Genomic DNA, 13,840 nt, shown 5'->3' on the forward strand with positions numbered 1-13,840 from the left:
CATTTCCGAGATTCGAGCTTCATACATCCAAAGAAGATTTTTTAAACGGCTTATTGACACGATTTCTTTCTTGTTAAAGGCACTACAGAGAACAGAAAAAACTGCCGAGGAGATGATGCTAGTGAGCTGCGAAGAGGTCTGGAGCACCACAAAGGCAGTAATGCATCTAGAAACATGCAGTTTCAGGGATGTGTCGTGCAGGTTTTCCTGGGCTGTCACTGTGACCCACAGCCGCTCCCGCATCAGAAGAGATTGCACGAGAAACTTACTTTTAAGAATATGTTCTTGTCCTAAATGGGAAATACTGTATCAGGGGGCTAGGGCTGGAGGGAAAAAGAAAAGAAGGAAAAATACAATACAATAAAATAAAATAAAATAAAATAAAATAAAATAAAATAAAATAAAATAAAATAAAATAAAATAAAATAAAGACAATAAAAAAGAAAAAAGAGCAAAGGAAAAGAAAACCCAAGAACGACACAAAGAAAGTATGAAACGGCTTTCTGCTGTGCAGAATAGGGCTTGAAAAATTAATGTCACCCTGTGTAGCATCCGTGTTACCTCTGACCTTACATACTGTAAGATGTGACTGTGAACAGCAGGCATTTGCCCAGATTTAGGGTTGCTTCACCTTATTCCTGAAAGCAATAAAGGTCTTTCAGGTAGCTTGAACAGAAGTTGCAACTTGCGTGTTTATCTATATTTGACCACACTGTCCATCCAACACTGCAATTCTTAAAAAAAAAAATGTTGGATACAATAATAAGACATCATCCTATTACACATTGCAATGTTACATAATGAAAACAGCAACATATTTTGGCATACTTTATAATTTAATTTCTGTTTGGTGTACTACTTAACCTATGCATGACAATATCAATTTATGGAACAGCAGACTAAGCATATTATGGACCTGAAAAAGCACGTCAGCGAATATTGTCACTCCAATTTGTAATTTAGTAAATTGTATGTTTAAAACCTAGTGTTTTCTCTTTTCAAAATAAAATGCCTTTAAAAATATTGCCAAAACATTTTATTTAGGCTTGGAGGTATTTCTCATTCAGAAAAACATGTAAAGCAAAAAAGATTTGGTATGACAACCTTTATACAGCAGATCTTTCTTAGATATACAGGTAGATATAGATGATACAGACATAGAAAGATTTATGAAATCGAAATACAAGTATCTCTTATCTACAACTGTGGTGATGTGCAGTGTATTCCGGACACTCTAGACAAACAGAGGGAATGATCTCCAAGAAGCGTCAAAATGTGAACTGCTTGATTTTGCATTTTGATCTCCCGTTAACACCCGTAAAAGCAGTGTATCTATTTATTGAGCACACTGCCACGTATAGTGGCAGACATTTTGAACTAACAAAGTTTTTTTCTACAAAACTTATATCCTTGATGATACAGTTGAAACCACAGAAGCTCCAGTCTTTGCGGGTGAGATTTAAAAGTCATTATATGGTAGATCTGGAAATTCAGTTTAACACTTACTATATGCATTGGGAAACTAACTAGACAACTAAAGCATCTAATGGTATTTTATAGCCTGCTGACAACCACAGCATTTCTACAGTCAGGCCGAGCAACCTTCACTAATTGTTATTCCTCAGAAAGGTAAAGAAATCTTCTCTGACTTTTGAAAAGTAAAATGATAACAAAACCAGCACAGGGATTCAAACAGGCAAGGTTATTTACTGGAGGTTTACCATGAGATCAGCCATCTTTTAATCTGAAAAGGAATGCAAGTATTCACAAAAATGGAGATAACTGCTTTCAATCCATAGTCATATGTGTATGTCAGCATAAAAAGCGCCTCACAAAACAATGTCATATGTAATTTAAGTACATTTTAAAAACAGCCACAACATAAGAATTTATGTTCTTTACTGACTGAAGTTTCAAGCCCCATTACCCTCCCCACCTCTCTCTCAGTCTGTAGGGGGTTGAGGCTTCACAATATTGGACAAAACCAGATGAGGAAATACCAAAGGCAGACTTCTCCAGATCCAATTAGCAACTTCTACCCTCAAAGTGGAAATCTTTAAAATAATGTTAGGCTTTGAAATCAAGGAACATTTTCTGTCCTGTACGTTGATGGACAAAGCGTTCGCTAGAAGTAATGAGTTAGATACCCATGAATAGTTGAAATAGTATTTCTTCTCTTTCTCTAGATCTCTTTGCACCACAAAACTTTTACACATGGGTTTGGAGGAGCCTGGCTACATGAACAAATAAAGCTGGGTTTACAGTGTCATGTACATGTAATGTTAAATTACCCCAGAACAAAATGAGAATTTAATAAATTTATTTTTTTCTTCAGCCCTCTAGGAATATGTTAGAAGTCCTTGAAAGTATAAAACTATAACAGGTTGCTTTATCATATTATGACCATAATTCAGGATGAAAGCTCTAGAGGACTTCTCGTATTACTAAAAAACAGTAAGTGCATCCCCACCATTTGTATGTTGCTGGGAATTTTTGCTGCTTCAGTAAAATATTCTAAACAGGCTTCTTTAGGAATGGCATTGCTGTCTGTTATAGCTCACAACACAGTTTGCAAGCATGTATTTTATTTGTGAGAAAATGAGAATTCAGTGTTTTGATATGTGACATACATCACATGAGCGTGAACCATTATTACATTTGCACATCTCAACCAGTTCTTATAAGCAAGCCTAAACTTGTTCACCGTACAACAATCCTTATAGAGTTAATCAGTTCTGCATTCTACACGACATGAACATATAAGCAATTGAAAACACAAACTATGATAACTTACTGACAGGTATAAAATACCAAAAAAACCCCCACCCCAAACCACTGTAACCATGTATAATAAAATAAGTCAAATGTCGTTAACTGAAACTGTTTATATTGGTAATAAATGAGAATCCCAGAATGGATATTCATAGGCTTAAAAAGAAACAGCTCTTCATATGCTCTCCATATTTGATTAAATCAACTAGTTAAATTATCTCCAATATTCAGTTAATATTTTTAAGCCTTTGCCTTTTTTTGCCTGCTCCCCATCCTCCGCTGAGCTGCACTGGATGGTCTCGAAATGATATCCGTTCTTTATGAGATGGACCCAAACATGATTTTTCTGGAGTAGATATATTCTTTTCTAAACAATAAACAGACACGTGGAATTAACAAACAAACAAACAAAACTCCCTAAATTTCTCTGCATCGTATTCTTTTAAAAATAACAGTATACATTAATTATCTCTAATTCGATAGCACACAACTTTTACAATTATGTATTGCTCACTGTTTTAAAAGTAATATGAGTATTTTCACAAGGTAGTACTTTTTAAAAAACAAACTCCTTGTCAAAATATACAGTAAAATTACTACACAAAATTATCATATTTTTAAAAGTGCTACTACCTGTCCATTTTGAACATATTTTAAACACATATAGATATGCAGTGCTTTTGACACAGAAATTAGTAATGTCATTCATCCTTGAAGTGGATGGAGAACTAGTTCAGAAGATATATCTAATTAACAAGTTACTGTTTCTTCACATTAGGCCAAATAAGAGAGAGGTTTTTTTAAAAAAAGCAGGGAATACTTAAACTTTGATGACAAACTGCGACACAGAAAGTTTAAGTACACATAGAAAGACATGAAATAATCCCTTTTATTGTCATGCATGCAGACACTTAAGTAATTAAGACAATAGTTCTACAAAATACTTAAGACAAGTACTTAAATAAAATAACCAGTAGACCTGACCAAAGGTATGATCTTTATTTTACACAAACCGACACTTTACAGGTGGAAATATCTTTCTTAGACATCTACAAGGAAGAAAACATTTGTGCGAGACAGTTCAAACTTTGCAAGAGAATGATATGATGTTCACAGTACAGCAGGCTTTATATATATATTTATATATATATTAAATTAGCATGCTACCTTACCAAATAAAAATTGTACAAACATCTTTTTTCTATCTATCAAAGGAAAAGGTGACTACATATATATTTTTGATATTTTAACTTTTTAGTACTTTTAATAGCAAAATTAAATTTCTCACAATAAATAGTCCCAAAAAATTAAAAAACCCCAAACTTAAATCGTATCGATGAATATAAGTCTGTCTACTAATACATGCAACATAGCTATGAATTTCAGACAGCAACAACTTCTTTGTTTTTTCATGGATGCTTTTCTGTAGTCTGCTAGATCTAAATGTCAGGAAGTTTTCCCAGCCTACAGTTCCCTATTTTATTGAGTTTTAAATTATTGCAAATGTATCTTACTAAACAATTCTCTCTTTTTGCAGTCAAGAGCTTTCAAGTATTTTTGACACCATCTCTGTTTTTTTGTGGCTCAACAGATACAGCCAATTGTTTTTGTTTTCTTTTAAATATATAACTTACTCTAGGTCAACCTGATAAAGGTTTAAAATACTGATGTTTTGCCTTTAGAGGATTCCCAGTTTCCTTGCCTTTGGATCCTTTTATTTAACACTTCAAATGGTAGTAGATATCTCTAGTGCAGAATGGCTTTTGTTAAAGAGCAAAGAATAAAGTTATTTAATCAGGCAGTAAACTTTCCATTAATTCTTTTGACTGGGAACCATAATGTATTCACTTGAAGGCTGAAACCCTCAAATTAGTAAATTAAGTGGTTAATTAGCGAAACTTCAAAATAGATCTAACATGGTAATAATATTTTTAAAATTGCATTCCTTCTTTAATTTAAAGAGATGTTTTCTGAAGTTGCAAACATTGTTAAACAACAAAAAGATTTAAGACTGTAATGTGTTTAATGTGTTCTTTGTTAAAAAAAAGGAAATAGCTATTGCATGTTTAGACTGGAAAACAAGTTTGGGGCCAATTTATGCTTGAGCCTGACTTTCCTATGCGCTCATCTTCAAGGCTGCAACAATGCTAAAGGTAAACTAGACGTACCAGCTATGTATTTCTGTATTTTGACAAAACAAATATTTTTATTATGTTATTTTTAAAACAGAATAAATACAAATGCCAGAACAAAGCCACCAATAATGAACTTGAAAATTGGTTTAAAAGTGATAAAGTCAGTGTAGCAAAAGAGGAAGTCAACCACAACCCAATTGCCTAATTTGGATTATTTCTGGACTAACAACCTCACTTGTTTATGAACCTGTCTGTACTGATAACTATTATTTTCATGATGGACTTCAGAAATCTGTAAATGTAGGTTTTCTGGCTTTCCACTTATAATTGTATGTACTTCATTGGAAGGAATCATATTGCCCTTCCAATACTATGAAACGTATATCATTATTCCATAAAAAAATCCCCAAAGACTTGCTGTAATTTGCTACAAGAAACTTGTGAAAAGTCTTCATAAATTACTAATATATCCTTTTATTTTGGCAGAATAACAGCCGCATCCGTCATAGCATGAATTGTGCTTGTCTAAACTTCAGAGTCAAAAGTTCAAAAATTTATTGTTTTCTATTTTTAATTGTAACTGATTTATACATTGTTTAGAGGGTAGCATAGTCAAATATTTTGTGAGTAAAATGTAATAACTTATTAATCTTGAGTGCATATATGCTGTCTGGCAAAACAGCGTTTTGGATGTTCGTAAGAATCACCGCTCAGGATTTGTAGACCCTCAGTAATAGAGCAGGATAACTTTCTTAGGCCAAAGGTATTTTCACAAAATCCCAGATACTCTAAAGGTGTAAAACCTCTGCTCCCTTGAAAGCAAGTTTAACAACTCAGAGGCTATCCCAAAGTCTGATAGTCACAGCTCTCTTTTTCTTTATCTAGTCTGAAGTGCTGGTTAGACTTCCTAGGGCTTGCTTTGAACTTTATTACGTAGTACTATATAGACAAACTGAATCAAAGCATAGACTACTCTCTATTCTTTCTTTCCATCCTTCACACAGTTCTCAGCACTTTCAGTCAAATAAAAGAAAACCATTGTAGGGAATGATCAACTAATTTAGAATGAAATAGCAACAAGACAGGTTTATTGTAAATCACTGCAAATCCCTTCCTTTGCATTTCCTATGCTCCCATCTTTGAAATGGGTATAATTATGCTTGCTCTTCTGATAAAGCACTTTTGATATCTACTAAATAGTACTAACAGACAGGTATTATTATCAGCATTGGTCTAACTGGAGTGATGAAAGGCAGAATTGGCATGGAGATCCAGCAGCCTATTCCCTGAAGAAGAATTCTCAAACACAGATATAAGTCAGATCAGTATATAAGCACAGTGAAGTTTGGTTAATCATATTCGTATTATACCTAATTCTCAGACATTATACTTACAGACTGCTAGTGGCTTAAATGTTAATTGTGATTGAAAAAAAAGTGACATAAAGCAAAGAAACATCTCATTTACAATTAAGGTATTAGTCAAATATGAGAAATACTATTATTGCAGTTCTTTCTGCTGGAGTTCAATGCAAGAACAAACAGAAAGAAAAATGAAAATATAGGAATGGAATGCATTGCAAATATAGGACTTCTATGATTTATCATACATGTGCCCACAAATGACTGTACTTATTTTTAATTCGTGTCTTTTGCTATTTCAGTGAAAATCTACATATGAACACTCTTGGAGTGTAAGAGCAGCTTTGCATGTAACTATAAAGTAAGCATCTAGGTAGAGTCTTGCAAGAACTAAAAATATTACATACAAATTAAAACTAAAACTCACTTATTTTGCTGTCAATACCTGTGTTTACAACAAGTTTTCTGATTCTACTTTATTCAAACAGGCAATTCTTTCCTTCAGAAATATTCAATAAAGATAGCTCCATTACCAAATGGTTAGAATTTTGTCTAGATCAAGGGGATGAGGGAAGACAAGAGAGTCTTGTAAGGGATGACAAGGGATGACACTTTGAATTAAGAGACTGAACCTAGAAATGTTCCTTAAAAATACAGCCTTGTTTTTCTAAACAAACAACGAAACTACCAAACAACAAACATATAAAAATGAATGGGTAACTGAATCCTTATTATACCTGTTTCACTTATACTTGTTGTCTTTACTTATATTTATTGTGCTTTACTTTTACTTGGACATAAACACATTTATACCTGCTCAGGGGAAGTTGTGCGATTTCATCACTTCATGAATTTTTTTTATTTTATGAAAAGGGGAGAAAATAATAAAAAGTGTGAAGGATACTTAGTTCATTGTACATAAAAATAAAGCAAAGATTCACCAAAAAGCAATGATTAATAGCAAATGAAAACATTTTGCATTTTAAGTGTTCTGCCAAGCTTGCACCTGAAGTGCTGCAAGGTATTTAGGTATTATGAAAATATTAAAAACCTCTGAGATCCTTTAACTGTTCTTCAGGGTGTACTTTATTTGAAACTCTTACTTTACACCTCAGTAGTGTTTTTTGAGAGAGCTTATAGCTTTCTCTTACAGCATTACTAATGTCGTGAACAGTTTTTACTTCGAGCTCGGATTTGCAATAACTCCATTTTTCCTTAAACTGCAACGTGTCTTGCAAATGAATGGCTCACATATTAGCATAGACGACTGAATAAAATTATTATTATTAGAACTTTTTTGGTTGGTAAAATAAAAGGTGACATTCAAAGTAACATTTTGCTATAAATATAGAGAGATCTGTAAGGCATATCTTTCACTGGTATGCATATATACACACATAGGTATGCACATGTGTATTTGTGATTCATAAATAATTGTAAGCATGATCTTAATACTTTCTTTTCACGTTACGTTCCATGGGAATATTTGTAGCAAGCCTTACCCAAAGGCAACAACAGAAAGATTCACATTGTTTCAAGCCCATATATAAGTATCTTTACAAATATAAATTAGAACTATTACATTGGTTTTACTCTATAAAGTACCAATATTTTTCACAACCATAATAATAACAAGAATCATTTTTACCATTACTGGTACTAGAATTAAATAGAACCTGGCAAGTGTACTAAGTATAATCTAACATGATGTACAGTTATTCTAATACCCACTCATATGGGAACAAAATCTTAGCCAAGAAAAGCAATTTGACTTCTCCTATCCCAAACTAGGCTTTGGAAGACAGGCTGTAACAGTTATTTACTGTACTTTCCTTTAATTGTGATATTTGACTATACGAATCTCCAGTATAGTCTGAGAGCTTTTCAGGTGCCTGTATATATCAAATAACCATTTCTTTGGAGCATGTGCTGAAAGCTTGTCTTGGGTTAAGTTAACATGCTTCTATTTCTAAGCAGTCACTTTTCTGTTGTTTAATCTGTTTTCTGCTATTGATTTGTTCTGGTCTTTTTTGGTTAAAGCCTGGGTCTTTTAACAAATGTCAAGGTTTACATATCCTCTGTTTTGATAAGTAATGCAATATGTAAAATGCTTTGAATGAAATTCTTGGTGTCCGAGAAGAAAAGCTTTGTTAAACAGGTTATGATAGAAATTCTATGATGTATAGTAGACGTCATAGGGCATTTATCGATCCACCTAACATTGTGTGTCTGGAGATATAATTTATTTCAAAGTCCTTACCATATTGTATTACTTAAGAGCAAATACAGCATAAGAAGGCATGGAGAAAAAACTTCAACATTTTAATGAAAGTGACCAGAACGAATCCTTAGCAGCAAAGCGTTTACATCAATTTAAGCTCTGGAAAGAAGCGAGGTTCAGCAGATCTGTGAAAAAGGTAAACGCTACAATCTCAGAAAAGTTACTTTTGTATTGTTACTTATGGCAATAGTGAAGTGGGATCAAAATTTTCTTTTAGTTGCATTGTTTACATCAAAACAAAAACATATTTACTGTATTGCAATTTTACATTAATTCTTTCTGTTTCACACTTATATTTGAATAGCATTGAGAAGCCTCAGGAGCGCCTTATACGAAATCCCACATAATATGTGAAGATATAGCTCCTTTACATATGGAGATTTGAAGATAAAACATAGTCATGATTAATTAATTTTTTTTGTAAGCAAATAATGATTTTTTTTCTGTAAATCTCCTTGATTTCAAGTTGGTAGGACTGGAGACTAATCTTAAAATTTTATAGAAACACTGAGATTAAATATCTTTGTTTATCAAACATTCATGCTGTTCCAACCAGATCATGTTGACAATTACATACTTGGATAATCTGAACTCTAAAATTTGACTCAGTCAAATGAAAGAATTCAGATAGATAAGCATTTATCAAGACTAAATTATAAACATTTATTAATTGTCATTCTACACGCTTAAAATAAACATAATAAACATAACGCTCCAAATGTGTTCCTGTAATATATAACACTTTCCTAACTACAAACCGGACTTTTAGCACCATTAGTTATTAAAGCCCAATATTTATTTTATTTTTCAGCTCCTTATCTATTTCCCCAGTTTTGACCACTTAGGATGAAATTTTACATACTAAGTATCTGCCTTTGGCCAAAGTTTTACGAAAGGTCGGTCACTTCTAAGAAAATATGTGAAATATTTATGTTGCCCTTTGCAGAGGGGACTTGAAGTCCGCCCAGTAACAGAGCCCTTGCTTTTAGGATCTGTCCAAATTTGGATCAAGTATATACAAATTGAAGTTTCTACATGATCAGAGGAGATGTTCTTGATATTTTTGGCTATATTCCCTAAAATATCAGTCAGCATGGAAATGTGCTTTACCATGATGTTACATGGAGTTAAAAAAGACTATTCCTAAAAATAATGCTGAAGATCACGCTAGGTCAGGGAACTTAAAAGCCTGCTTGCTTCATGCTCTCTGTGGCAGATGGAGCCTAGCTACAGGAACCATGGAAAGGATAAGAACCAAAGCTCCTACTTGAAGGAGACTGAGAGACGAGGCAGAGGGTTGGAATTAAAACCTGAGAGAGAAATGAGACTGACTTGGAGTTAAGGTGAGAGAAACAAAGGCTAACTTGGCAAACAATACCCTGGCATAGCTGGCACAAGAGACTAGAATGACTTGACAAACAGACTAACACTGAGCACAGAGAGAAAACACAGGGAAGAAAAAAGTTGTGAATTGGCAACAGGGAACTGAGTAAGAATAAGGAAGATGGATTAAGGGGCATTAGACTGGCTATAACTCTCAGAATTTACATAATTAAAAGAAGTGAAAATACAGGTGATGATAAAAAAGTATACAGGAATAAGTAGATTAAGAGTCTAGACTCAAGATCTGCCCAAATAGTAGACTAAATCTGGCCAAATTTGGAGGAGATTTAAACTAGGAGATGATGAGTCTGAGGAATACTGGCAAGGAATAGCTGTATAGAGAGAGAGAGGAAAAAGGTAATCAGACAAGGATCTGTGGAAACAAACACAAAACTCAATGGCCACTGTGGAAAGGAAGCCTAAGAGCGGATGGAAAAGGAAGCTTATCCTGGAATAAGAAGTTGGAGGAGCAGAAACTAGAATTGTTCATAGTAAAGGAAAGGGAGAGGAAACACAAGTGTGGAAAAGTCAAGAACGAAAAAGAGACAAATTAGAAGGAAAAAAACATGGAAAGAAAGATCCATAGACACATCTCTGCCATCCAGTGCAACAATTTCTAGTAGCCCAACATTCATTACTGGGTCTTTCTGTGCAATGACTTGAAAAATATTTTTGAAGCTACTTGACAAATATCCCACAGCAACGGAAAGCTAAATTTGTTATTATTTACTCATATCATACGACAGAAATCCTTGTGGTGGGTCTAATGGTTCCAAGGTTTCAAGTGGGTATCTAATTTACATGTAAGTCAGTGTCTCAGAATGGATTTTGTCTTTTTTTTTTTAACCTGGTTTCTCTTAAAAAAAAAAACGGTTAAGAAAAAATAAATTAGTGAATTTAAAAAATTCTGAAAGAATGAGAGTTAGACCTACATTGTCACCAATTATCTTTATTTTGTGAACTAATTATTCAACCATTTGACACATCCCTTGGTTTTGTCACCATACTGCAAATACTTTGTTGTTTGCATGGCTGTACCTGTGTATCTGTAACACAGATCTGTAACACTACTCCTTTGTTGACATCGCAGCTTCCAAATAGTTTATCCAGTTCACAAATGCGGAGGAGGCCCCTTCCTAACAGTTAAACATAATGATGCTGTCATCCTTTCATCAGGAGATACATAAACATTATACAAGGATGGTATATATCATGATTATTATTTCTGCAGATAGGAGAATGTGTGTATATAGATTCAAAATGACATTCTCAATATCAACTAACAGGCTAGTGACAGAACTGGGAAAAAACAGCCAAAACTCTCGAATCTGTAGTCAAATACTTTCTCTCATGTGGATAAAATGTATCCTATCAGCACCATCCATTTACTATACACAGAAAAGTAGGTTTTAGTATCTAAGTCTGCATATGAACAAGTTCCATTGTGCTGTGTATTTTCACATATAGGACACCAAGTAAAGTCCAGTATACTAAAGAATGTTTAAAATAGAATGAAGAGTACTGTATTGATTTATTAATTTCTAAGACAGTGATTTTTCTTACTGATTATTTAAAAGAAACCTTCAATGTCAGACAAAAAATTTGGATATGACACAATATTAAGATTATGAGCTTTATCTACCAGCACCATAAGTTCTCAGGATATGAGTGAACTCTTGTTTGGAAGTTATTAAAGAACTTCAAATTCATATAGATTTCCGTCACTGCTAAATTATCCCACCTCTCTGCACATTTCTTTGCCTAGGTATCATTCTATTCTAAGATGTCTTTCTAAGATGGGTTTCCAGACAGAGGATTTTGCATTCTTTCAGTCTATAACATAGGTTTAATTAGTTTCTAACTAATGTTGTCCTCTGACCATGTAAATATATGCTATGCTTTAATGTGTGGTTAACTGACAGCTTTTTTTCTGTGGCATATTTTGTATTCTGGTGAGGTCTACAGAGGTATCTGCATGGAAAAATATGTTGAAAGGATGTTCAAAACAATATTCATGCTTTTCTACTAGGTATCAAAGTCTGGTAAATTTTAACTACTTCAGAACTGTAGATCCCTTTCTCAACCATTTTATGCCTTCATTTTCTGAGCACAAAAATATTAATAGTATGGAATCATCTCACTATCTTTTATTGGACAAAATACTTGCCCACTAACATTCATGTGGTTATATAACCAGATGTGACTCACAGAAGAGACAGCTTTATTTCTAAAATTTTGGCAGCAGTTGTGATTTCTAAGGTAACTTGGGTTCAGCGTTTTGCTGATGATAATAAGTAATTTTTACCGCAAATATTCTCTATAAGTTTACAGCATTTCTACACATTTCTAAGGAGAAAGCATAAATTTTACCATTAGCTTCTAGGAAGTCTACTAAGCAGGTAAGTACCAAGAAACTGAAAGGACTACTAAATAAGTACCTCCACACTTGATGCCGTGTTTCTAAGATTTTTCTTACTCAGTTTCTATAACATGGAAAACTTCTAGTTCAGGCTGCGTAAGCCAGAAAAAAAAAAAAAGAAAGAAAGAAGGGAAGAAAAAACACCACCAGAAATCCCTCGGTAAAATATGAGTACAGGCATGAAGAGAGAGCTTAAGAATGAGATGTTTACTGCACACAGGGAGTTTACAAATCCTAAATGAAAGACAGCAGCTATGGAACTAGAATATATAGACAATACTAACGCTAAGGAGAGAGGAGCAGGAAAGCAGGAACTTCTTAAAGAAGTGAAGCGGTACCATACGCTGCTTAAAACAAAGTCTTTCTAACAACTCTCTTTATCAAAAGAAAGGAAGGCAAAAAAAAATCAAGGTGGGGGTTCTGTCAAGAGGAAAAATGAGAATTGAGCGATGTAAAAAGGAAAGTGAAAAAAAGATACTATGTTTGGGTTGTTTTTCTTTGAGTTTGAAGTCTTTCCACTGTGCGAAAGGCATTATTAAACTTTATTAATTTAATTTCACTGACTGACAGAATGGTGAAGTTTGAATTTATCCAAGAAATGAAATGACTAAATGTTTTGTAGTGGAAATAGTATTTATGGGCCATTTTTTGAACTTGGGGGTGATTAAGGAATGACAAGATTCAGGTCCAATTTTTGGGGTTTTTTTTGTTTGTTTTTTTTTTTTTTTCCACTGGAAAGCAGTGTTTTAGTGATATCAGAAGCTCCCTAAAAGACTAGAATTCTGTGAAGAAGAGACTTAAGAATTCTGTGCAGTATTTTAAACGACAATTAGAAGCACAGCTCCCATTGCATTCCTTTCAAATTCTGGTACTTCCAAACCTCTGTCAAAAGATCGTAGTTCACAACACAAGTACAATGAAAATAAAGTTTAAGATTTGCAGAGAAAAGAAAACCACAAAATGGTGATGATAGGTAGACAATGAAAATATATAGGAGACTCATCTAAAGGCCCAACGTTGATTGGCCAGAACCAGATTAGGATGATAGAATGGAGTTGATGACTGGCATAGCCTACTCACAAACTGGACATTAGTATAAAAAAATTCATCCTGCCTAGCTATTTATAAAAAAATATAATTACTTAACTTTCAATTCTTGCAAAATATTTCTGTGCCCATCCTTCAACTTAGTGCTGACTACATTACCAGTGTTCAGGAGAGTATTAAAAAAAATATAAACAGCAACTCACACCGATATTTATGGAGTTAATAAAAATACCAATGAACATAGGACTGATATTTGAATCTTGCATAACTCTGACTGTAAGCCACTAACCATCACGGCTCATGTGTCTGTACTACAGAGAAATTATACATCAAGGAAAAAGAACTTTTTTTTCCTGTCCTTTTTTACAAAAGCAAGGTAAGTTTATGAGAAACTGAAAGGTAGGAAATACAATCAGCAAAAGGTCATTCCAACACACTTATT

At 33.6% G+C, this 13,840-nt stretch overlaps 1 protein-coding gene across 1 annotated transcript in view; it reads right to left on the reverse strand.

The window, feature by feature from the left end:
- Nucleotides 1-2,872: 2,872 nt before the first annotated feature.
- The window catches only part of LRRIQ1 (leucine rich repeats and IQ motif containing 1), a 110,197-nt gene continuing 99,229 nt past the window's right edge, over nt 2,873-13,840 (reverse strand). Inside the window, exon 26 of the mRNA XM_063323949.1 lies at nt 2,873-3,139. Coding sequence (XP_063180019.1) covers nt 3,000-3,139 — 140 coding nt within the window. The 3' untranslated portion in view covers nt 2,873-2,999. The remainder of the gene's footprint in view (nt 3,140-13,840) is intronic.

The sequence above is a fragment of the Chroicocephalus ridibundus genome, chromosome 1, assembly GCF_963924245.1.
Source record: "Chroicocephalus ridibundus chromosome 1, bChrRid1.1, whole genome shotgun sequence".
In the NCBI taxonomy this organism is placed as follows: Eukaryota; Metazoa; Chordata; class Aves; order Charadriiformes; family Laridae; genus Chroicocephalus; species Chroicocephalus ridibundus.